This window comes from Neovison vison, chromosome 1, assembly GCF_020171115.1.
Source record: "Neovison vison isolate M4711 chromosome 1, ASM_NN_V1, whole genome shotgun sequence".
NCBI classification, from domain to species: domain Eukaryota; kingdom Metazoa; phylum Chordata; class Mammalia; order Carnivora; family Mustelidae; genus Neogale; species Neogale vison.
This window is the reverse complement of record NC_058091.1, coordinates 215,110,488-215,137,407: the sequence shown is the minus strand read 5'-3', so window position 1 is coordinate 215,137,407 and position 26,920 is coordinate 215,110,488. Positions and strand designations below refer to the sequence as shown.

Here is a 26,920-nt window from a genome sequence, read left to right as displayed (position 1 = left end):
TTGAAGAAATCAAGTACTCCTTTGGGTATTAGCAAGATAAACTATTCTGCCCTGAGATTCTAGGATTTCTCACTGCTTCAGAAAAAAATTATTGGCCTTAACTTGCTAGTATCCACACCACATGCAATTTAAATAATAAATGTTTGAAGATGTTTTAAAATAAAGGTATGACAACCACAGAAAAGTTATGCACTGGATTGGAATGTTAATGATGTTCAAAATGAAACTGTGTCATTGATAAACTGTGAATCTCAAATATGATTTAATATGAGGATATATTGCAAAAAATGTTCACATATTTACATGAAACAGGTTGATGTGAATTAAGATAGTGATAATTTTATCATTGCTATCATCTTACATGTCAAAGTATGTTTTATCTTTTAAAGAGCTTCCAATTATATTTCACTGCATTTCCAAAAGAACCCTCTGTGAAGCAGGTAGGGAAGATTTATATTATCTTCTTTGCTCAGAGCAGAATACTAAAACTCACCAAGGAAAATAGGCCTCGGTGCAAATTAGTGGCAAAGACTCTAGTCATGTGCTATTCTAAGCCCTGCTGGAGAAACACCCACATAAACCACACAGATCCCAGCTAATACAGGGACTTCTCTTTTCTTGAAATAAAATTATTTTACTTGACTGTTGTAGGTAGGCCTATATTTATATTTGTTGAAAATTAGTTTTAGTTGGGGTCTTTCTTAAACTGAAAATAAGAATTTTTAAAATGGGAAACCATGACTAGATAAATATTTAATAAACAAAATGGTCCAAGGAATTTGGCTACTTAAAAAAATAAAAATTTTGTACTTGAAGGCATTGCAGTTATTAGTTAAAAGAGCCTTATAATACTGTTTTGTATTCAAAACATCATTTTAACACTGAGCCAAAACACTTAAGAGTTGACAGTTTACTTGATCAGATCTAAGATACCATAAATAACCAAAACTGAGTGAATTTTCAAGGCAGATTTAAAACTGGGTATGACACTACCAAGTTAAAAATACCAGACCTGGACAAGACATAGTCATTGCAGAAAATCAGTACTATAGACCACATCAATCACTGAAATCTCCTCAAATCCTTTTTGAAAGTAGGCAGAGAACTTTATACAAAATAACTAACCTGTATCACCTCTGTTTTGAAATATAGTCATGGCTTCGAGATTTAATGCACATACACCCCTCATGAAAGCTTTCTTCATGGAATCTTCAAAGTGCTCTTTTTCTTGCTGCATTCTTTGAATCTCAGCTTTTGCATTTTCCAAAGCTCCAGATAACTAAATAAGGGGAATTTTTGAAAAGAATAAAAAGATTGAGACTCAAGGAAGGATATTAACTAGTCAAAACACAGACTTACACTGTGAAGTTATTTTTTTTTACAAAAAGCAGGCTATGTTTATTTACAGTCACAAGGAGTTGACGGACTCAGTGTGACTCAAACCACAAGGAAACCATTCTACTTCACTCTATTCTGAGTCCTAGGGTGGCCTAGACTGGCCAGAGTGCTGCCTGGGCCCATTCACAGGTTTATAAGTTTCTCAGTGAGAGCAATCTGTGACTCTCTGAGATTGGCCAAGTGGCTGTTGAGCATGGTCTCAAAGTCACTGGGAATTATCTTGGGTACTTGGTGACCCAGATTCCTCAAGAAATGGACCGTGGTATTGTCAGCTGACACCCTTCCAGACAGCACATCCTCTGTATACTGCAATACTATCAGGGCATCCCAGATGTGAACCGATGCCCCTCAGGCTTGCTGCAGATTGCTTGAGAGTCTGAACATCTGGTTGGGGCTCAAATAGGTCTTCATGATCAGGTCGACTCCAATGTGTTCAGTGTCACAGTATGCCTACTTTCACTTTCAGAGGTGAGAACATTACCCTCATGGTACTCCCAGGGACACCCATTAAAGTGCTGATCTAGGCCTTGCTGCTCAGAGAGGCTGGTGCCCACAGTAAGGTGAATAGGGATGGGGACTTCCCTGCCATAGTACTTAACAGCACAGGGTGCTCTGTAATGTCATGGCCTGCTGGGTACCAGCCCAGGATGAGCTCATTTGGAGAGACTTTCTTGTGTAATTCATACATGTTCTTAGTGAATTTCATGCCAACAACTACTTCATCTTTTGATTCACTGGGAAGTACTGAAAAGAAGCTGTTAGTGACTTTCGTTGAATGCTTGTCAACAGTTCTCAACAGGGTCCCGAAAACTCAGGCCATGCTTCTACTGCACTGTCACTCTTCACAATGGAGGCCAAAATGACCTGGCGTGGCTGGACCACGTGGCTGCAGTGGGGAGACGGGAAGAGGACTAGGGGGCTGCACAACAGCCACAGCCAGAGCTGAGCCAGTGCTGGTGCTGAAGCCAAGGATGGGCTGGTATTGGGGCTGGGGCTGGGGCTGGAGTGGTGGCAGGAATCCTTGCTGGCACTGTTAGTGTGGCCCTCTTGTCAAGCTCTGAAGTTATTCTTATGTAAAATACTAAAAACACTTTATTTACCTCTTCCACCATGTATCTCAATTTATTTTCAAAGGTGCATTTTTACCTCTTACTGTCTCTATCAATAAACCATTTTCATTCCTAACCATAAAATCAAGTTTCAAACAAGGGGAATTTCATGCTGGTCCCACCAAAGGTTGTTGTGTTTTAATTATACCAAATAGATATGTCATTTCTGATCATAAAACTTTTATGCAGACTATTAAGCAAAATACATTAAAGCCACAGACAGACTCTCATTTCTTCAGAAAAAAATACCTAAGTGCACTATTAACAGAATTTTTCTATCATTCTTTCTTTTTAATTATAAGAACTTAGTCCTATAATGATGAAAAAAGGGTTTTCTTTTAATATTTGATTTCAAGAGGCCCTCTGCATTCTTCACCCTGGTTTTTATTTAATTTTGGGTCTCAAATATTTTCCCTTGGAAACAATGTTTATTTTGTTAATAAAAGTCAGTGGTAAAATGACTTCATTTATATGCAACTGCTTATCAGAACATAATTTACTTACATTAACATAAGGATAAACATTTTTGTTTTGGGTCTTTATTTTTGGCTCAATAAAGGCCAAGTAAAGAAGCATAAGAAAGCACGCTTTCTTAGAAATGTAAGGGTCTACAGGTGATTTCCAAGGGAAGTGTACATTCAAGAGAGCCAACTAAAGTTTGGAGGTCAGAGTTAAGTTAGTCTTAACTAGTGTTCTCTGCCAGGAAGTCTCATTTGAATCTACACGGCAGTAAATGGAACTGGAGAAATGGGTCACTCTGCCTAACTATAAACAGTATTTTATCTTTTTAATTTTTATTAAAAGAAATTGAAAGTATAAAAAAAAGTTTACCACAGCGACTCTGGCTTCATAATCATTGGAAATCTGGACACAAACTTCTTCTGCTCTTGCTTGACAAGCTCGTTCTACCACATCTTTCCACTGTTTCTGTACTATGGATCTCCAGCCTTTCCAGACTTTCTTGAGTAAAGTTCTCTGGAAGTACTGGTCAGCTAGTTTACCTTCATAGGCCTAAATGAAAGTAATATACAACCTCAAAAACACAGTAACTGGTAAATATATTGGCAATGATATTAAAAAACATACTGTAACCCTGAGGTAAGCAGTGTATATACGTTATCATCTAATCCTGTATAATCATATTATTCTCATTTGCAGACAGAACAGGCTTAGAGAGAGGTTAAGTAACCTGCCCAGGTCACACAAATAGAAAGGGAAAAGCCAGCCCCACCTCATTTCAGAACCTAAGCTCTTATCCTTACATCACTGCTGTATGCCACCCATCAAATTAGGAGGGAAAAAAACAAAAACAAAAACAAAAGAAAGGAAACAAGTAACTTGACATTGGCATTATGAGTCTGTATCACCTTTCAGCTGAAAGCAGGTCTAGGCGAAGGACAGAGTGGCTGCAAGGCTGAGAAGGTGGGGCCTATGGCTTTAGGTGCCACTAGTAGTACTCTTCCACCTGGTGGCCACTGCCATAAGCAATGCTAATTTAATTCAGACACTTTGCCATCAAATAGAGTGCCAAATAGATCCAGATAGAAGTATATGCCATTCTTCTTTAATCAATGGATTTAAATTCTTCTGAAGTAGTTCCAATTTCAATTTTCTTAAATTTGAAAAGCTATTCAAAAACTGATGGTAGTCTCAAGTATTTCAACTAACATTTAAACATATTCTCACCATTTCACTTGATAAATAACTTTTAAAATATGGCATTCTCATTTAAATAGCTCTTTTCAATATGTGTAGGTTAGTGTAGAATTAATCTACCAGGATTAATAAAAAACAATGAAAGCATAAGAAAGTATCCTTTAAAGAGAAATCCCGTTCCATGATAGTAGTAGCCTTTTCCTTAAGTATTAATTTCTTAAAAGTAAATGCACAGAGATCATTCCATGGCTCATATGAACATCAAATAAAACACACACACACACGCACACACACATACATCCATCCCCTATACTCTTGAGTCTCTATACTGTCTTCCTGTGGGATATACATATATTCTCATTCTTTTCCACTTCTGATACTGTAACTTACTATTCTTGGTTTATATTTACTCTGCTATCCTGATTCAGCTCTTATTAAAATAAAGATGTTCAAGTTTAAATTATAAACAAACTAAAGAATTTTTAAGAATCTATACAGACACAGTTTTCTTTGATTCTCATCTCTAAGGCAAGTCTACACAATAAACACTCACACAATTTTATAATATATTGATACAGTACTGCCTCTTTACGAAGAAGATAATTTCCGGCATTTCTGAAGGAGAAACAATATAATAAGCATATGATATGTTAAAGATTATAAATTCTTTCTCCTCATAATCACATCTGACATTAAATTTGTTAAAGGGGTTCCATGACAAGGGCATCTATTAGTCAGGTAAGATCCTTACTAACTTACTACAAAGTGGGAAATGAAAGATCAATTGACCTATAAAATATAAGAGGTGTTTTCCCCAAACTACACTAAAATTCTTTGAAATAAGAGCAACATTAAATTATAAAATTCATTTTGATTTATTAGAAAATAAATCTTTCATTAGCTTTAACAATAACTCTAAAATGTGATCCTAAACCCTTTTGAGTTTCAGAAGTCTAATTTCTGTCAGTTATCATTTTGTTTTTATACTTACATCCTGTCTGCATTTAACATGGCCAATTCGCCAGTGGAAGAATGTTCTCATCAACTCTATCCTTTCCTTTTGCTTGCCTATGGCATGAGATAAGCTAGAAATCACCTGTAAATAGCAATTAACTCAATTATTGTGTTGTTACAATAATAGTAATTTGTAAAGTGATTTTCTCATATATCAAAAAATGCTCAAGAGAATACTTATGCATCACTTGTACAGTCATCCAGTTAACCTCTTTATTATCTGTAAAAAGGCCAAAAACCTTGACCACATGAATGCACTATATATCAATGAATGAAAAGGAACAAAAGAAAAGAAAGAAAAATCTTCATTATGTGTATCTTGGCAATCATAAAAAAAAGTTTAGATATATAAAAATTAATATAGTCATTGACATTTAATTCAAGAAAGACAACTACATATTTGAATATTTTGCTACATATACACAAAGTCCCTGTTCACTAGACTTGAGGGCAGCGACCAGGGTTTTAAACATCTTTCTGGTCCCTAAATACTTTTGGTACTTTGGATTAGAAGTTGCTAAGGATTTTCTAGATTCAACAAACTCAAAAAAGCAAACAACAGTTATACTATAATGTTCTTCTTCAGTTTTTCCTGTTCTTTTTTCTTTTTTTAAATCTATGAAGACTTTTAAATTTTATTTATTTTTTATTTTTTTAAAAGATTTTATTTATTTATTTGACAGAGAGAGATCACAAGTAGGCAGAGATGCAGGCAGAGAGAGAGGAAGGGAAGCAAGCTCCCTGCTGAGCATAGAGCACGATGCAGGACTTGATCCCAGGACCCTGAGATCATGACCTGAGCTGAAGGCAGCGGCTTAACCCACTGAGCCACCCAGGCACCCGACTTTTAAATTTTAAAACGATATTCTCTCTTACAAAGAACTGAGAAGCCAAAATACATTTTTTAAATTGGCCACATTAAAGCAAGATTTAGTAAACTGGGCATATTTACTGAAAGACATTTATTCTTGTTCTTCTTTAGATAATTTTCAAAAGTGGAAAAGGGTATACATGCTAAGACATTAGTAATATCCCATTTCTTGAGCTCTATAGTGGCGCATAGCTGTTTATCTTATTCATTTTCAAACTGGACCCATGTACACTCTTTTGTGTGTGATACTTTGAAATTGAAAAATATATATTTAAAATATTTTGGGGTACCTGGGTGGGTCAGTCAGTTAAGTGTCTGCCTTCCTCAGGTCATGATCTCAGGGTCCTAGGATTGAGCCCTGTGGCAGGGAGCCTCCTTCTCCCTCTGCCCCTCCTAGCTGCTCATGCACTCTCTCTCAAATAAATAAATAAAATCTTTAAACTCAAATATTTTAAAACCTTAGGACAGAGTTTTGAGGGCAATAGAGAAAATGACTGATGTTAGTATCTGATGCTTCAAAAAATTAAATAAAATGTTTGATTTTATATAATACCCTGAACGCCAAAATAAATATATATTTTTAAAAATATATAATCTTTATCTAGTTCATTAAAACAGTAAATGCTGCATCTGCAGACAAACAGCTGAGGCACTGTCTCTGAAAACCACCGTGGCGGGGGAGGGGCGGGAAAAACAGTGGATATATTGCCCATTCTGCTGTTGAAGGTGCTGTCGTGAGGTACAAAATTAGTAAAGACCTGAACCTCACTCTTTTGTTCTTAAGAGGCTAGAAGAAAGTGAAGTACAAAGTATTCTCTGTGTGGGGCGTCTGGGTGGCTCAGTCTATTAAGCATCTGACTCTTGATTTCAGAAGTCATGATCTCGGGGTGGTAACATTGAGCCCAGTGTTGGGCTCCTCTCTGGGCGTGGAACCTGCTTGAGATTCTCTTTTTCTCTCTCCCTCTCCCTCTGACTCACCCACCCTTTGGGCACTTGTGCTCTCTCTTTAAAAAAAAAAAAAAAAAGTGCTCTCTGTGTCTATAATAATAGGAAAAAATTTTTATCAATGAATAAAGACATATCACAAATAAAATGTGATATACTTAAAATGGCCCCTAGAAATATAGTTTAGGGGTGTCTGGGTGGCTCAGTGGGTTAAGGCCTCTGCCTTCGGCTGGGGTCATGATCCCAGGGTCCTGGGATCGAGCCCCACCGTCGGGCTCTCTGCTCAGCAGGGAGCCTGCTTCCACCTCTCTCTCTGTCTGCCTCTCTGCCTCCTTGTGATTTCTGTCTGTCAAATAAATAAATAAATCTTTGGGGAAAAAAAAAAAAAAGAAACATAGTTTAACATGGGGGTAATGCTGGTTCCATGATAATCTCTTAATAACAGTTAGGAAGAAAAAGACTGGGGAAAACAATTAAGTGTCCCAATATTTAGCATGCACTTTTAAAACTTTAAGCACACACATGGTGGTGACAAAGATTAAATGACATGACCCTGGCATGTTTAATAGGATGAATATATCTTATTTCTATGCATCTGGGTTTTGTTTTTTGTTTTTTTTTAAAAGATTTTTTTTTTTTTAAAGATTTATTTATTTGACAGAGAAAGATTACAAGTAGGCAGAGAGGCAGGCAGAGAGAGAGGAGGAAGCAGGCTCCCTGCCGAGCAGAGAGCCCGATGTGGGACTCGATCCCAGGACCCTGAGATCATGACCTGAGCCGAAGGCAGCGGCCTAACCCACTGAGCCACCCAGGCACCCATTTTTTTAAAAGATTTTATTTGACAGAGATCACAACGAGGCAGAGAGGCAGGCAGAGAGAGAGGAAGCAGGCTCCTCGTCAAGCAAAGAGCCGGATGTGGGGCTCTATCCCAGGACCCTGGGATCATGACCTGAGCTGAAGGCAGAGGCTTTAACCCACTGAGCCACCCAGGTGCCCCTCTGTGCATCTGTTTTTGTTTTTTCCAGCTTCTGAAACAATCTTCCCTTTGTATCTCATATGACCTAAATAATCTGTTCCTGGCATTTATTACCTAGCAAGATCTTTATTGCATCTCACTTAAAAAGAAATGTAAAAGTGAAGACCTCATCTTTTCTCCCGATGGAAACTTCATAGGCTTTTTGCAGCTCCTTCAAGCTGTTGATCTGGTTGCACAGTTGTTTTAAGTGTGCTGCATGTTTTTCTTTCTCTTTTTTCATTTCCATTCGGTGCCAGTCAATAAAATTAAGTCTCCATTTGCTTAGTTCAGATATGATGTTTGTCTGAAAAATAAATACACCAGCAATTAAGCAGTTTGTTTAACATTACTTCTTAAAATTACACCGAAATTAAGAAACATTAAAGATAATCAGAACAAGCAATCAACATAAGAGCTATTTATAAAAATCCCTAATGAAAATGTCTTCAACAGCCATGACTGTTGTTCTCAGTTCACATTCGCCATACTAGGGAAATGAATTTTTTTCCTATTTTAAGTTATTTTGTATGAACCTTGTTCTTTAAAAAAAAAAAAAAACTTCAGGTCTCCTTCACTAGTAAACAGATACTTTGTTTATTCAAGGACTTCAATGTCCATATTAAGATGGCTCAGGGAAAGCAGAAATGTAGGTGTATGGCTGAGGCTCAGCCATAGGACTGGGAAGTTACTTAGATAGAAGTGGATAGTGGAAACCATGGAACTGATGCTTTCTTCCTTGAAATCATTTATCACAAAGGACATCTTACAACAAACTGCTGAATCTGACCCCTTTTCACTCTACTGACTGGCATAAGTAAAAATACCAAAAAATTATGTTATCAAAGAAACTAGGTAACAATATGATTATCTGAGCCTAGAACAAATTAAATGACTGGGAGTGGCTACTCCACTGAACTCACACCATGATTAGAAGGATGAAACCTGTTCCACGGGGGAAAAATGGTAACAATTATAATGAAAGATTATTTCTAAAATTTATAGTTTTAAGTAGTAGAGAAATATAAATGCCATAGAACTCTCATGACCATAATTTCACTGTGAATGTGAAATCAGTTGTCTCAAACTATGTTTCAGAAAAACTGTCATTTTCTGCATTATATATTAAATAGCAGAAAAAAAAAAAGAAAAGCCATTTCTGTAATACTTTGTTTTATTTAGAGGCCAATAATATCACTAAAATAATCAGATTTTATAGTCTTAGCAGTTACACACCATGGTTGCTCAAAGCAGCTATAAAATGAATACATGTTGCTAAAATTGGATCTTGTGTTTCTTACAAAAGGAGACGTTTCCCTTCGTCACAGCTATGATATGGTCAGGGTTCACTAGGTGTCTGTGTCACACATAGGCTGAGTCCTTAAAAACATCTGAGAAATCCAGTGGAAACCCATAGTAGCTCTTTCTACTGAAAAGTATGCTATTCAAAATGGGGGTCCTGGACTCGCAGAATCACCCGGGAGCTTGTCAGAAATGCATATTCTCAGGGCCCTGGTCAAGACCTGCTGAACGACAAGCTGCTGCTTAACTCAATGAGCCGTATGGATATTAAAGACTGAGAAATACAGATTTAAAACACTGGACTGATCTTCTCAGGAACTCTTTAGTTTTTAATTCTTTTCACAAACTCTTTCGATTCAAAGAAAACAGTGAGTAGTGGGATCACGAGCAGAACTGTTATCCTACATATTAAACAACTATAACTGAACAAGTGTAATACCTTAAGCCCTGAACTCCAAAGATCCAGTACATTTTCCATCTTCTGAAGGTTTTCATCTGAAATAAGAAAATCGCTCACAATGATTTCATGGACGTCTGCATGACTAGAAATAGACGCTGGTGAAGAAGAGTCACCTAAGAGGTTAGAGCTGAAAAAATCCATGACAGGGTGTGAGGGTTTCCTTGGTGACGACATTGGCGATGACCCTGGAGAAGAAGGAAAGGTATTGTGGTCAGGCTGGAGGATGGATAACCCAAATGTAAGGAGTTCTAATGGAGGGTGACATGTCAATTACTCACCAAGGTGGAGTAAAATGCAGAGAAATGACCTCTCAGTGTACTTACTTTTAAACTGCGCTTAGGCTGAAATAAATACTGTAATTTTAGTCCTGTCACTGATTGAGGACTGACAAGCATGAGATGCCTCCTACCCTCCCTCCCCAAAATGACCTCTGTCCCAATCAAGGATGCTTCATATATCCAGTTCCAGTGTGAACTGAAGGTATTATCATCTGCATCAGCATATCAACATTTACTAAGTGCTTACTATGTTCCTGTAATAAAAGTGTTGTAAAGATGTACTCTCCTAATACATGCTGGTCTGAGAGATAGACATTATTATCTCCACTTCACTGATGAGGAAACAGGTTCAGAAAGGGTTAAGCAACTAACCAAGGTCCCAGTGGTTGTATACAGGTCATTACTACTTTATGTAAAACACTGGTATGTGTTTTAACACGACTAAAATTCAACTCTCTAAGTAGAAAGAGACTAGTACATACTAGTACAGATAATAAGATAATCAGTTGTAAGGCACACTGTTGGCCTTCAACAATATCCTTATGGATATCCATATATACAGTACATACACATAATTCCCACCCTCTGCCCCTATACATGGTGGAAGGGTGGGGGATAGAGGGATGGGTGAAAGAGCCAGAAGAACTGGCAACTCCTTTTAAAAAGCAAAAAATAGAAAAGGTTACTCTTTTATCACATGTGCATGCTGGAATTAGAGACTATTTATCATCATTTCTCACATACTTCAGTTTTGTTATGAGGGTCCTAACAACCAAAATTAAAAGCCCTCCCTATCTTCCTTAGTGAATGAGATGAGTCAAACAAAGATAAGGCAAGTATAGAACTTGTTACTTAAAAGTAAATCAAGAATTCTTTGTGAAAGGGAAAGTCAAATATGAGATAGTCAAATATGAGATACTACCTACCTATTCTGAAGAATAATCCCAAAGAATAAAAGCAGAGTGACAAAGTACGTGAATGTTTTCTTTCACTAGATTTCACCAAGATCAGGACTTGTGGGAAATGTAAGAGGCTCTGCTTTTTATTTTTTAACCTTTTAAAAAAGATATTTATTTATTTATTTATTTGACAGAGAGAGAGAGAGAGAGAGAGCGCGAGCGAGCACAAGTAGGCAAAAAGGCAGGCAGAGGGAGAGGGGAAGCAGGCTCGCCACTGAGCAGAGAGCTCGATGTGGGGCTTGATCCCAGGACCCTGAGATCATGACCTGAGCCGAAAGCAGAGACTTAACCCAATGAGCCACCCAGGTGCCTCTTTATTTTTTATTTTTAAACATATATTCACTTTTTAAAAATAGAATCACATAAATGAAGAACTTGAAATGTCCCCCAGGGATTACACTGCCCAAGCCTTTTATTTACAAGTGAGAAAACTAAAGGGTAAAGATATTTCTTATGCGATGGCTTAAATGGCCCATACATTATATAACATTGAGTCACAGGGCAAGGAAAATGTTCTATTTTAATTATTTTAAGACATTCTGTGTCAAAGGGAAAGTTTCAGTCTGGGGCTAGTATCCTTTTATAACTGCTGTAACACTTGCTCCTCTCTCCTTTCAACAAAGAAAAAGCAGATTTCAGGCTGAATACAACACATTCACCAGCGGTATTCAATTAAAACTTAATAATTGTGTTTTAGTTTCATTTATTTTTACCACTTTTTTTTTTTTCAAAGATTTTTATTTATTTATTTCACAGACAGAGATCACAAGTAGGCAGAGAGGCAGGCAGAGAGGAGGAAGCAGGCTCCCTGCTTGAGCAGAGAACCCGATGCGGGGCTCGATCCCAGGACTCTGAGATCATGACCTGAGCCGAAGGCAGAGGCTTCAACCCACTGAGCCACCCAGGTGCGCCACCACTGTTTTCTTTTATAAAAAGGGCATATTAGAGTTTTATAATCAGCAATGGCACATACAAATTTTCCTTTAAATGAACGTAAGCAAAAAATGAATATATCTGAATAAAAAACACAAAAAGATAGAACAAGTGGTATGAAGATAGGACAAAAATCATATACAAATACCTGAATGTTGGGAAATAACGCACTGGTTCATGAAAACATTTAAATGGGCCAGACTCTCTGACATCCCAATAATTCTTCTAAAGGATTTGCCCTCTAACCTAGCAGTTTTAAGAAAGTATGCCACACACTGTAATAGATTAACCTGTCTTAATTGTAGAATTTTGGAATTTTATGAAATTATTTTAAACAGTTATTAGTTAATAAATTAGCAATAGCAACATTTAAAAATCCTGCCAATAAGTAATATGCTGAAATTATTCCTCTTACTACACAAATGTTTTTCACCAAACCACACAATGTCATATATTAATAAAAAGAAGCTAAGGAAAAGTCATACCATCTGTCTTTGAATGACTTGAAATATTTAAGTCACATCCTTTTCCAACTTCCATCCTTGTTTCTCTTACGACAGGGCTATTTCCTGCTGAAAAGAAAATTAAAAAAAAAATTTTTTTTATTAAACCAAACAACTCTCATATTAAATGCCTAAATGCACATCCCTAATTTAAGAAGGTAACAGTATCTAAGATTTTAGAACAAGCAAAATACAACATGCTGGGGAATGAGGAACACTAAGTCAAAGAATAAGAAGAAAGAAAAAAATCTGAGACTAGAAAACATGTTATTGTACTATCAGGAAGCTCAACTTTACCCACCAAATACAGATGAAAGAGAATTCAGCCTACTGTAGCATTCAATTCATACTAAGAGACTAAGTGGATGAATGACATTAGAACTTGGAAAAAGCTGTGCTATATTATAACACAGGTATTTCCAGGTGCTTGCTGCTCTTCACTAGTTGCAATCAAACAAAAATGACAGCGGTTCCCCCAGAACAGAAACTGCCTCACTTCCACCTTAGGAACCCTCACTCAATATATGGTGAAAAGAAAACAGGAAAACTTCACAAGGATGACTGTGTTTGAGGCTTATATATACTTAACCAACCTCCACATAGCCTTATACCAAGCAACAGCAATACCAAGAGGAGAAAATGGGATGATAAATTTATAAATTCTAACCAAGTCTACGTGTGAATTGGGATATCTAAATTCACTGCATGTTGTATGCTTAGATCTCAAACTCTTTGTGAAAAAGGCAGAGTATTAATGAATAAATACTATCTTGCACGCGAGAAAAGAACAGGTCTTGAATCCCAAGTGATGACCTTGAAAGGTTGGAGCTGGGGCAAGGAACGGAATCCTAAATTGTGTCACTGGGAACAATAGTATAGTAGTAGGGCAGCCAGTGGAAAAGGAAACAAGATTTTGGTGATCACCAAAAGGGTAGAGACACAGAAGGCAAACACATGGATTGATTATTAAACATTTTATGACAGTAGGCAGCACTTTGGGTTTGCTCAGCAGGAACTACAGGCTGAGGTACCCAGTGTAATCAAAACATGGTCAAGATCACTGATGAAGAATGAATAAATCCCAGGGTCCGATCTCTTGAAATCAGTTAAAATTCTGGGCAGAAGATGTTCAGTGTTAGAATGTTTAGTGTTAGGTTCTGGTCCTATTTGATGATCCAATGCAGTAGGCTGAAGACTGAAGAGCAATGGAAATTCCATGTCTGCAGAGGGAGAGGAACCAAATACCAGGGCTGTAATTTCCCATAAACCCACAAGCCCACTGACTCTGAGTAGGCTGTGTCCTGTACCTTCAAGGAGAGATCCTTGGAGTTATGACTATTTTTCGTACCTGCCCATTGCCAGGCCCATCTTAGGAGGGCTTTCTGTGCCCTTTTAAGGAATATTTACTTAGGGTGAGCTGTTTCAGATCTTGTACTTTACTGAATACAGAATGGATAGGTGAAAGGAGGTTTATCCTCCTTTTTCCACCTTCCATTCATCTATCAATATACTTCTTGGTATGTATCAGCTTTCAATTCTGTTCCTGACATAGTCCAAAATGGGTTCATCTTTGTGGTGATAATCCAAGCAGTCTTCCATACTCACAAAAATGCTGCCGACAAAGTCCTAGCAATGGTTCATAAACTTAGAAGGTTCTGAGGGTTACCCATCTTTAATTTGGGGCCTTGGGCAATTAGTTTCCAAAATAACCCTGGTATATAACCGACTGGACTAAGTAGAGGTGCAGTATATTCCACTGAGCAACATATAATGGCTACCGTGTTGCTTTAACACTATTGTTTTTCATAAAATAGTCCAAGAAAGTTCATATAAAAATCCAGCTGTCATATAAGAGCCAAGAGGAACATTAAAATGGAAAAAGTTCCCCCCAGATGATAGTGATACACAGGACTGAGAAGAATCACTGGAGAAGCATTTTTACAATCCTAGGTCAACAGCATTAATGAGCTGAGTAACATTTTAAATTAAGAGATATCTTTAAAAATATACATAACCTTGATTATGAAGAATATTATCAATTTTAGTAGGAACCCGCACATCTGGCACCACTTCTCCTTTAGAATGACATGGCTGTAGAGTACCTGATTCAATGTTTGGAGTCACGATAGTGTAACGAAGCAGTTCTTCATACTCTTCCTATGAGAAGCCAAGGACAAAGAATGTATTACAACAGTCACAATGGATAGTCAGGCAAAGAACAATAAGGCCCAATTAAAAATGTTCTCTACTTCAGTTCTCCCATGTCATAAGGAATGTGTACTTTCTTAAAAACAGGACAAATCCAACAAGTAAACCTACCCAGATTGCTTCCAGTGATAGGACATTAGTACACAGATTCCTTCAGTATGTCAATTTAGCAATGGTGACACAAAGGTAACCTAGAGTAGGTGCCTGAAGCCAATCAGCAGCTCCAAGGCAGAAGAGCTTTCCCTCCAAGGCAGCTCCTTGCAGATGGGCAGAGACACGGTTAGCCACATGTCTGCTTTTCAGAAACCTAGTTTGAGGATCTTGCTCCCAAAGACTCCACAATAGGACAATCTCGGGATGAAAAGGAGTTGGATCGTGGCTTTCCAACAGCCACGATCTAAAAACAGCCACTCAGCAACAACCCTGAGTCTCTTTTCACAGCATGGAAAGAGTATAAGGGAAATATTGGAAGAGAACAAATACTGAAGATAAAAAGAGAACATGAATGCAAACATGTTCCACTCTAGCTGCTGACACCTTCAGGGCACATGAGAAAGGAGCGATAAAAAATAGAAACAAAGTGTAGACCTTATGCGAATATTCCTTAGGTTTAAAAAAAAATTAGAATTTCCTAACACAGATACTTAGCTATTTCTTTAGCCAAATCAGAAAAGGATACCTGTGAAGTAAAAAATATAGTGGAACTTAGTCTCTATTCACAAGGGGTTGGTCATAATGTAACAAATATTCCTACTAAAAGGAGTCATTTCTAAGAGTCTTATGCACAGACCCAGAGACTATCTTTGTATTATAAAACTGGGGGGAAGGTTTTCAAGAATGTTAAATGTTATTATTCTAAAGGATTATTTTGTATTAATTTTTCTCCATAAGAAGTTGTTTAGCTCAGATAGAGAACTATCATCTTGCTAGTCATAACTGTTTTATTATTTGGATTCACCTTCAGTTTGAAGATAACCAATGGTCAAAGCTACCTCTTTGAAGGGTCCTAGTCAATACCTGAAGTGAATTAAATGAATTCTGTCTAGTATTTTATATATATATATATATAATATATATAATATATGTAAATATATAAAAAATATTTTATTTATTTGACAGAGAGAGAGAGAGAGATCACAAGTAGGCAGAGAAGCAGGCAGAGAGGGAGGGGGACACAGGCTCCGGCTGGGCAGAGAGCCCTATGTGGGGCTCAATCCCAGGACCCCGAGATCATGACCTGAGCTGAAAGCAGAGGCTTAACCCACTGAGCTAGCCAGGCACCCCCTAATGGGTTATTTTTTATTTAAGGATCAAAATTAATCAATATTGGGCACCTGGGTGGCTCATTCGTTAAGCCTCTGCCTTTAGATCAGGTCCTGATCCCAGGGTTCTGGGCTCAAGCCCTGCTTTGGGCTTCCTGCCTAGTGGAGAGCCTGCTTCTCCCTCTTCTCCTGTTTGTGTTCCCTCTCTCGCTGTGTCTCTCTCTGTCAAATAAATAAATAAAATCTTTAAAAAATAAAAATAAATCAATATTGTCTTTCTACTCTGGAGATTTATTCTTTTGATGTACAGCTTTGTCTCCTGACAAAATGACAACCTGGGAACTCACAAAGTGTTTACATTTTTTAAAAGGTTTACAATATCTGGGTTTATTCCCCTACCAGCAACAAGCTATTCTTAGTCATTAGCTGAGTGTCCTACAATTCAACTCAATTCTGACACTATCCACTGCAGATAGCAGCAGATTCCACAGAGTAAGGGCTCAGTGCCACAAGACTTCACCTCCCCCAATCTCAGACACCAGTAGCAAGCTCAAGCCTTCCTGGAGCTCAGGGTGGGTAAGTCTAAAAGTTCCAACTCTCTAAACATGTGGTTGGCTCCTCAGCAACCAGGGGGATGCAAAAGTCACCTTGTAGTGTAACACATTTATCACTCTCATTATTTAAGAAATTTCAAAGGTTTTTGACACTGTGTGCCAAAAATAGGGATGAGGACCAAAATATATTTATTATAAATCGCAATATCAAAAGTATAAATGAGTTAATCAGTTCTTTTCTAAAGGAAGTCTGGAAAAGTTAGAGATAAAAACTTCAGGAAAGCACTGTTACCTTAAAAGACAGCACTAGGTAGAAGTACATCCAAACGGAAGGCAAGGATGAAACATGTACCTAACAATTCCAGACTACTTTTACCCTAATAAAAAGTCACAGCTATTTTTTCAATAGCTTCCCAATTTCTAAATCTGTAATTTCAATTAAAGGAACACATATGTTTCATAAAATATCTTCTTAAAACTTTTCTCATATTACAGTGTCAAAAACAACTTACTCTATTGAAGCATAAACATAACATCCAGTTTTCCCCTTGTAACTGATATAACTATAAAATTCAAGCTATGTATCAGGCTCTCACACTTAAAAATCTACTCTAGAAATCTGAATCCACATTTCCAATAATAAACATTTAGAAATAAATGTAAAAGAGTTCATTAAAAAACCACACCATTTATCTGTCACCATCCAGGTCCCGCGCAGCAGAATGTGCTGAACGTTGTAGCAACAGGGATTAGAACCTCAAGTAGAACAGGAAGGAATCTAAGTCCCCAGAACTCTGGGTGGTTTGATATTATACTAATTTGCATTAAAGTGAAAGCAGCATTCAGAACAGAGACCTATATTGAGAAAACCTTCAGAAAAAAGTTTCTTGAGATTTCCAGCTTCTCTCATTGTGCTGTTTGAATCTTTTGCATGAAAAGTGAAGAGTTCATGACTATTTTCTGAAAGGTTCAAACAATGTAAGGTATGTGTGTCCCAAAGTCTGTGAATTCTTGACATCTGATATTATTATAATTTGTTATACACTATATATAAAACATAATTATAAATGTAAATGGCACGAATAAGGGAAAATGTATTCCTAGTTTTCCCTCATATTGTCCCTTGTTTAAAATAGAGAAGTCACGACAAATTTAGACATGTCTTCCTACCTGAAGATCTGAAGAGACAGAACTGCCCCGCTCAGAGTCATTCTGCAAAATGGGAAGTGAGCCTTTCTCCTCATCTGATGACATTCTACACAAACACTACAACATAATAGAAAATCACTTGATATTTAAACTAAAATAACATGTTCTCTACATATACACATATCCTATCCTGTAAATAATAATCCTGTGAAATGTTAAAATCACTCAACATATTGAGCACCTACAAATAATTTAAAAAAAAAGTAAAAGACTCAATTCCCAACAGCAGTGAGTTTTTAATATAGTCAAGCAGATGACACAAATCTATGAAAGGTTAAAGAGAAATGGGAGCTTATCAGACATATCCACAATGGGGTCTGTTGAGAACAGACAGCGATCACTGTACTTTTTTTTTTTAAAGATTTTATTATGTATTTGAGAGAGAGAGTTAACAAGAGAGAGTACATGAGGTGGGACAGCGGGGGTTGGGGGGAGCAGAAGGAGAAGCAAGAGCTTCGTGACTCCTTGCAGAACAGGGAGCTGGATGCAGGGCTCGATCCTGGGACCCCAGGGGATCATGACCTGAGATGAAGGCAGATGCTTAACCAACTGAGCCACCCAGTGTCCTATGATCAACGTTCTTGAGCAATGTGTGGCAATCTGTGTGCTGTATGTTTTCCTGTAAGATAACTGTGCAAATGCTTTTGTGCAAATGCTTTGCTTGAGAAACTTAACATTTGGGAATATTTTAAGAAAAGCAAGACTGTACAGAACAATAGATTCCTACATGCCATAGAAAAATTGTTAAAAGCCCTAACCAAAAAAATAAAATTTCTAGTAAACAAATTATTGTTTGCACTTTTAGTAAACAAATTATTTAAAGGTTGAAACTCTACAACCGCAGCTGGGAGGCTCAGTTGGTTGAGTGTCTGAATCTTGATTTGGGGTCAGGTCATGATCTTGAGGTCCCGGGACTGAGACCCATGTTGGGCTCTGCGCTCAGCATGGAGTCTCCTTGGGATTCTCTCTCCCTCTTCTCCCCCCTACTCTCCCTGCTCGTTTGGGTTCTCTCTCTAAAATAAATAAGTAAATCTTTAAAAAAAACACAAAGGACAAGTAGTGACTATTCAAACTATCTGAACACAGTTATACGGAAGACAATGGTGAGGAATGTAAGATGAAAAGTCCTGTTCTCATGGATTATAATCTTAGAGACAGCCAGACATACATAAAATACAAATGATTAACCAAAAAAAAAAAAAGAAAAAGAAAAAGAAAAAGCTAGTACACCAAAACAACAGAGGTACAAAGTAGGGAGGAAAGAGTAGCTATTTTTCATGGGGTAGGATCATGATGGTGAAGAAGTGGAATGGAACCAGAGTAGGTTTTCATGGAAAAGATGAACCAGGTATTGAGATCTAACAGATTAAAGCTGTAAGGATGTGCTAGGCATCTGAGCAGCAGAAGCAGACACAGAGGCATGGGCGTGTATACCAGGAACATAAGTGGACTGTAAGGCTGAAGCAAAAAGTGCAGAGCAAGACTTGGCAAAGGATTGAATAGGCAAGGAAAGGGGCAGCCAGAACATGGAAGATCATGATCATGTCAGGTCAAAAAAATGTGTTTTTTACCTTAGAGAGGTTACTGCAATGTTTTAAACAAGTGATGACATGATTAGGCTTGTATTGTAATATCGGCAGCCTCCAGATTTCTGGTTTGGTAATCAGACAGATAATAGTGCCACTCTCCAAGGCAAGAAATGTAGGAAGGTAAGCAGGCTGGACAGAGGACAATGGGTTCAGTATCAGAGGATTTGGGTGTGAGGCATCTGAGGCAGGAAGTGTAGCTTTAGATATGCAGGATATGGCCCCAACCCTTACACTATACACCAGAGACTGCCATTCACAAGGGCTACAATGTGAATGGTGCTTTCTGGAGTTAAGCAGTGAGGGAGCTCTGCCCTGGAGGTACAGGGTAGAGATCAAGTTTGAGGAATCATCAGTATAACGGGAAATACTGAACATGGGAGAGGATAAGATCACATATAAAACAGAGTGTCAGAAAGAGTTCTTATTCTGAGGTCCATACACCCAAATTACATGCAATATTTTTAGATAAATGCATATGTATATTTTTCTAGTAAGAGGATCCTTAATTTTTTTAAAAATATTTATTTGTCAGAGAGAGAGAGAGATAGAAAGCACAAGCAGGGGAAGCAGCAAATAGAGAGAGAAGCAGGATTCCCACTGAGCAAGGAGCCTGATGTGGCACTTGATCCCAGCACCCTGGGATCATGACCTGAGCCAAAGGCAGCCGCTTAACTGACCGAGCCACCCAGGTGTCCTGAGGATCCTTAGCTTCTAATATGTGTTCAGAGGGGCCTATAACCCTAACAAAGTTAAAGGCCTACTAGAGTAGTGGAAGGAGAATAAAAACTAGAAACACTAACATTTAGTGTTTCTAATTCAGCTCTTCTAAGAGAAGAGCCAAACAGAAAAGGAAGTCAGAGTGGTAGAATTATCAGAAAGAAAAGCATCATAAAAACTTGGGGAAGGGAATGCTTAGTCAGATGCCAAAGAAAGATGAAAACTGGGGTCTCCTGAATACCGCAGTAAGAAGTTGCAGACATCTACCTGAACAATTTCAGTGGAAGGTGAAACAGCAGCCTGAAAAATAAATGAAATAAGAAAATTCAAGTAGAAAAGTCAGATACGGGGAAAAGTACAATATTAGAAAGGAAACATGGGCTGGGATTCGTTCATGAAAACTTAACTTTATTCATTAAGTATTACTGTGTACACACCTGGTAAGTAAACTAAGTCGCAGCCTGGCTGTCTTTAGTTAAGCCAATTAGGGAGGATAAAATAAGCACACACACGCCCAGCAAGGAAGGGCTGCTTCATGGACGTCAAATCCACCACCCTGGTAACCTGGTTAATTTCTATATTCATTCACTTCTTTCAGGATGTATTCGCATGCCCTATAGACAGCAGGAGTGGAGGTGGGCTGGTGCGGATTATTCAATAAAGAAAGAAGTTGAAAAGTTGGGTCAGAATTCAAAAAGAGTCTCTGAATAGACACTGCAGCCACAAAACTACTGTATTTTTGGAAAATAGGACATTAGGCCTTCCATCCGCCCTGCTTTGATGCCAGCAAGGTACGACAGTTTCTTTGAAACTCTACAACCGCAGCATTTTCTTACTGTTTCTAGGTTCAGAAAGGAGAAAAATGAAACTTGCTTTAATGGGTGGCAGATGTGAATCAGTTCACTAAATTTCCAATATTTTCTAACCCAAGATACTAGAAACCACGAGATAGGAAGTTCTGGGTACTTCTCGATTGCCAGAGAAATCAAAGTACGTCTTGGTAAATACCTGGCTGCTAAGGAAAGAGGGGTCCGGGAATTCAAATGTAACCCCAAGAGACAGGAAGAGTGAATTAACGTGCAAGTTGGCAGCAGGGTGACGTCCCCGCGCTCTTCACCCATCTTAGCTGCAGTAAAGGAGAGGAGATGCGCCAGCCCCGCCCCACGTAAGGGACTAGAAGCAGAGGACACCAGGTGTGAAATTCTGGAAGGGCTGAAATTCTCTTGGATTACCTTCTTTCCCACCGTGGTTTGAATCACACTCTTAAAAAAAGCGTTAGCCATGGTTACTTTTCTCCTTACGTTTTTAAATGACCGGAACCTATGGCGATAGGAACCGCTATACTTCAAGTACCCCTCACTCCTGTCCTCTGTTCCCGGACCCCTCGGAGAGGGAAACGTCTACACCTTGCGACCCGCAGAAGAGCACATAGCCCACGTCTCGGGGAAGACGTCACCGGCTCCGTACTGAGTCCCGGGAGCGGAAACCGGAGCCGAGGCACTTTCAACCCCACTCCACTCCCTCCGTCGGGGGCGCCGCTACCCACCGTCGCGGCTCTCCACAAACCCAGACGCCTGCCTCCCCTTCTCCTCGCCGCGTCGTAGCCGAAACAACAGCGGTAAACCGGCTCCCTTGGCAGCGACCTGACAGTTTCAAACTGCAGAGAGGAATAAAAGACGGCCCTGTGCATTGGCCCCGAACTTCAGCAACCTGGGATTTGATTGGTCCCAGACTCGGGGGCGGGGCTCTGGACAGCTGAGGGGAGACGCCGGCATTAGGTTACTTAGGGAGAGCCTTGCTCCCGGCGCAGGCGTGTAACGAGGGGGCGGGCTCTTAGGGAGCCCCGCCCAGCTTCTGAGAGCTAAGCACTGCGCGTGCTCAGTTTCCGACTGCGGCTGCGACTGAGGTGGCTCTGGGAGTGGATTTGGTTAGAGGATGGCAAGCTGGGCTCAAGTCCGCCAGGGCGGTATGTTGTCAATTTTCGATAGTACCCGAGGCCAGTGTGTGTGGTCCTCGTGCATAAGAATCATCTGCGTCCATAATGTCCTGCAAGAGAATCACTTGGAGGTGCTTTTTCTGACCCCCCGCCCCATTCCTTCCGTCTTAGAGCCAGGGAATCTGAGTTTTTAACAAAGACTACCATTGATTTCGATGCAGGGTTCAGCGGACCACGATTTAAGAAACTGCTGGACTAGGTTTTACTAATAACCTCAAGGGTGTCAAATTGCAAGTCGGACCCTTCTGGCGCAGTGATTATGAACCCTGTAATAATCAGGTCATAATTATATCCTGGCTCTATCGCCTATTCAGTCACCTTGGATAATGCTACTCACATAATAGGGCTGTAGGAAGATTAAATGAGTAAATATATCTAAAATACCTACCACACAATAGCAGAACTACTCGTCTTTCAACTTGTATTGGCAACAGATGTGGTTAAAGGTATCTTAGGATCCAGGATGTAAAGGATGCGCCTCAATCTGGAGATCAAATAATGAGATCTGGGTGAGTTTTCAGACTCCCTTTGTTACCTGGAGGGTGAAGTATCTGGATTTTTTTTTTATTTGTTTGTTTGTTTCTGTAGATAAAAATGGCAAAACCTGGGTCTCATCTTCCTACCTGTTGGTAGAACCAGACTTCTACCAATGAGGAAGAGCAGGCAGTTTCTCTGGCACAAGCTATGCTTGTGTTCCTCCCCCAGTCCCCTCTATTCCATGGTTATTATAAACAGAACACATTCCTACTAATGCATATGAATTCATAACTGGTTGAGATTGGTGTTTTTTAATTGAATTGCCACCTGGTGATTGCATACACTGTGATCATTACTGATGCACTTATCCTTTTGCTCTCCCTCCACTTTGGCTCCATGTTGCTCTTCTTTGTCTTCTCTCTTTTAGGGGATAGATTTTGTAGAAAACCATTGGTTAAGACATCTCTATTCTTCTGTGAAGCTACAGAGAAAGAGACCAAACCTAATCTGGATGTTATGAATTTGAAACTCATTCTTTTCCTATGCTTCTTAGAGAAGGGAGAGGAGGGAGTTGGAGAGAGAGAATCAAGCACCCGCAAACTCACAGTAATTAAGTTGCCAGCTTGAACCCTCCGTAATTATTCATTCAAGAACATTTATTTAACATTCATCATATGCAAAACGTTTTGTTGGTGCTAGGAATACAGTGGTAAACAAAATATACACAGTCTGCCCTCATGGAATTGGGAACCCACACATGTGAATAAAAAATTATGAGTTATGTTTGAAGAGAGGGGAAATCAAGAAATGGCTATTTGAGAATGTACATTTAAGCTGAGACCTGAGGATGAACGAGTAAAGACCTTATTTTATCGAATAAATATACATGTGTTACTATGTTCTGGGCACTCTACTCATTAACTCATTTAATCCTCAGATTTTCTCTATAATACAGATGTTATACCCATCCTTGTTTTACAAATATGAAGACTGAAGTTCAGAGAATTTATGTGACTTGTCTAGGATCACACAGCCAATAAGAACAGAACTGGTGTTCCAATCGAGGTAGTCCAGACTCTAAAGTCCATGTTTTTATCACTCAGTATATTCTGTTGAGAACAACCTGGTAGTTATGGATTGAATGGTGTTCTCCAAAAAAGATATTCAAGGCCTAATCCCTAGTATTTGTGAATATGATCTTACTTGGAAATAGGGTCTCTGCAAACGTAATCAAGTTAAAATAAGGTTGTTCTGGATTGGGGGAGGGGCTAGTATCCAAAAGCTAGTGTCTTTATAGGAGAAAGAGATACATGGAAGAAGATGGAGGTGTTACTGAGAATCAGTTGGAAAAGAAAGTTCAGTTCTGTTTTATTTTTTTAAAAGATTTTATTTATTTATTTGAAAGAGAGAAAGGGAGGACACACGCAGGGGGAGCAGCAGAGGCAGAGGGGAAAGCAGGCTCCCCACTGAGCAGGGGATCATGACCTGAGCTGAAGGCAGACACTTAACCAACTGAACTATGGCGCTCAAGAAAAGTTCAATTTCAAATATGCTGTCTGAAATGCCTAGAAATGCAAAAGCACTGTCCATTAGGCCATTTGACATACATGTCTGATCTCAAAAGAGATCAGGACTCAGAGAAATAAACTGGAGTGGCTTTGCATATACATCTGTAGAGGACTTCAGAATGAATCTACTTCTTCATCTCTCCCATATCAATGTCCTTTACCATGCCCTCTCATTAATGGCCATTGGGATGTTTACAAACATGATGGAAGCCAAGGCTTTGAAGACACTTGTGATTGGCTTGGCTTTATTCTTGCCCTCTTTTATGACCATGGGAACATCCCTAGACTAGTCAGTTGGAGATGAAAGACAAGTGTATTAGACTTGATGGGCCTGGTCATCCCAGTGGAGGCCTTCCGAGATTAATCTATAGGCAGAGGCACCCAGACAGTACTTAAGTGCAGTCAAAGATGGCAGGAGCACTAGGCCAGTTTGCAGAGTGTTGAGCTCAATGAACATTGACTGCTGAAAGGCACTGTGCTTTGGGTGGTGTGTTATGTAGATTTACCCTGTAAGAGATAATGGATAAGATGCAGTTTAAAGCTGAGGACCCCTGGGTGGCTCAGTGGGTTGAGCCGCTGCCTTCGGCTCGGGTCATGATCTCAGGTCCTGGGATCGAGTCCCGCTTCGGGCTCTCTGCTCAGCGGGGAGCCTGCTTCCTCCTCTCTCTCTGCCTGCCTGCCTGTCTGCCTACTTATGATCTCTCTCTGTCAAATAAATAAATAAAATCTTTAAAAAAAAAAAAAAAAGCTGAGGACCTAGATGAGAGAGCCTTGGGGGGTGGGCAGGGAATGGGGAGAGGAAGGTGAACAGAAAAGAGGGTTCAGAATGGAACCCTGGAGTCAGCTAAAGTTTAGGAATTGATATCAGTGGAGGAGCAGCAAAGGAGACCAAGAAGGAGGGGCCAGAGAAGTGGGAGGAGAACCTGGAGAGGCTTCAGTAAAATGGCAGTGAAGTGACTGATGAGTTTGACAATATGGAGGCGTTTCTATGGGCCCCAAACTCTGAACCTCTGCTCTAATAATCTTTCATCTTTTAATCACCACCGTTTTAGATTCGGCCCTTGTTGAGTTTGGCTTGCATTGTTTCTATAGTTGCATGTCTTTGTATCTTCTTTCTACAATTTACTCTTCACAATAGTGACAAATTGTCTTCTTAAAAAAACATTGCATTGTATGTCTTCTTCCTCTAAAATCTTCTGTGGTGTTATATAGCTTTCGAAGCCCTCTGAAACTTGGAAGATCTAGGCTGGAGTCTTTAAATTGTTCGTGGACGAGGTGTACAACTTTAGGAAAGCTTTATATCTTTCATGAGCCTAAGCCTTGTTTTTTTAAAGTTGAGAAAATAATAGAACCTCTCAAAACTAAATCTGAACCTGAAGCTGAACCTGAATCAACTATCTACCTACGAAAATTATTCCCTCTTGAAGCTGGGGAGATGTCTGCCTGGTTAGATTACATGTGCCGGTCTACTTTGCAGTTAAGTGAGGCAATAGAATATGTCTGGAAGTGAAATGTACTACTCCCTGAACTGGTTTTTAAGACTTTAGTTATGTTTTTTTCTCAGCCTTCTGCTTCCCCACTGTGTTGAATGATCATGTGGAATAAAACTCCTTTGCCAGTTCTGTAATATTAAAAAAACATGTTTTTTCCCTTAAAGTCACTGTATTTTGGGGTCAGTCTGTTACAGCCATCACTCTAATATCACTTCTAGGTGGGTATAGATGGATATATGATGCTGTTGAGAAGTAACATATGTGAGATTATTTAGAAATTTTTTTAAAGTGAGGCAAAATCACCAGAGGGTTTGAATTCATAACCTTTTCCAAGAAGTCAGCAGGAAGCTTTTCTGGCTCTCGTTACCTGTTGGGAACACTTAGTATTTGTTGTGGTGGCAGGAGTTGAAATCCATGTCATTTTTGCTAGACCTGGCTTAGGAGACTGATTTGAAACTCGTTTCTTTTTCAGGTCATCCCTAATTCATCTAAAAGGGCTTCTGTCTCCTTACCCTATGATTTGTTTAGCTGGACATTCCTCAACCTGAGAATCTTTAACACTAATGACTTGTCCTAGGGTAGCAACTGTAATTTAGCCCATCACTGTGATTTTATGGAGAAAAAGCAATAAGGTCTAGAAAGAAATGGATTTGTTTTTCTTTAGTTGCAAATCTGGGCCCACTCCCTGGCCCTTTTATTGCAGAAAGGTGTTCATTTCTTAGCTTCCTCATCAGCCTTCTTTTCTTCCTAATTACTTAACGATTCATCCTGGACCCTCTCCATTAGCATCCTCTCGCCATGTAAAATCTTCCCTACCCTTAAGATTTCTTTTTCTGGGGTAAAACCATCTAGGTCTAACTGCAAGAGGCAGGATTAATTCCTTTTTCAGAGAACAAGGTTAGTGAGTCCCACTGATGTTTTGAGTGCTACACAGATGCTTTATTCTTTAGGCGTTCTGAGATGGGTTTGCAAATCAGGGTAATTCAGCCCGGTGATACGAATCTATGCCAGTGGAGTCTAGGAATGCACAAGCAAAAGCTACCAGAAGCCACTGCACTTATCAACAGATTTCATATGATTGTTCAGTAAAAGCTCTGCAGGTCTGCACAAGTCACCTCTCTTGGGATTCTGGGACTGAACCTCAGAGCCAGCCATGGGCCCCCTGCAATCTGGGGGTTACAGCTGCAGAAGCCCAGGAGGTGGGAGGTGGAAGGTGAGAGGTGGTGGTGGGGGGTGGGGAGGAGCCCAGGAAGGAGCAGCAGCGCGGGCTCCTGCTCTTGCCTAACCCACAAAATCTCTCATGAAGAAGTTTGTATTCAGAACTTGACACTGCATTTTTAGACAAGAAAGAAGCAGGAAGAGAAGAGTGTCATCTCCTAGGAATCCAGCCCTGGAGAAACAAGGAAA

General features: G+C 39.2%; 1 protein-coding gene and 1 pseudogene across 8 annotated transcripts in view; both read right to left on the bottom strand.

Moving 5' to 3' along the window:
- POC5 (POC5 centriolar protein) overlaps window positions 1–21,661 on the bottom strand; it is a 35,128-nt gene extending 13,467 nt beyond the window's left edge. The window contains exons 1-11 of one of the 8 annotated variants that reach the window (XM_044266846.1): window positions 21,526–21,661; window positions 20,247–20,279; window positions 17,635–17,730; window positions 14,456–14,597; window positions 12,423–12,509; window positions 9,881–9,952; window positions 9,747–9,802; window positions 8,136–8,312; window positions 5,155–5,259; window positions 3,339–3,518; window positions 1,126–1,279 (exon numbers count right to left, since the gene is read on the bottom strand). In XM_044266846.1, the coding sequence (XP_044122781.1) occupies window positions 1,126–1,279; window positions 3,339–3,518; window positions 5,155–5,259; window positions 8,136–8,312; window positions 9,747–9,802; window positions 9,881–9,952; window positions 12,423–12,509; window positions 14,456–14,597; window positions 17,635–17,718 (1,057 nt within the window). In that variant the 5' untranslated portion in view covers window positions 17,719–17,730; window positions 20,247–20,279; window positions 21,526–21,661. Of the gene's footprint in view, window positions 1–1,125; window positions 1,280–3,338; window positions 3,519–5,154; window positions 5,260–8,135; window positions 8,313–9,746; window positions 9,953–12,422; window positions 12,510–14,455; window positions 14,598–17,634; window positions 17,731–20,246; window positions 20,280–21,525 lie in introns of all 8 variants that reach the window. The other 7 variants (XM_044266818.1, XM_044266877.1, XM_044266836.1 and 4 more) reach the window with 7 other exon arrangements.
- On the bottom strand, window positions 1,522–3,031 carry LOC122896454 (annotated as a pseudogene).
- Window positions 21,662–26,920: the final 5,259 nt, after the last annotated feature.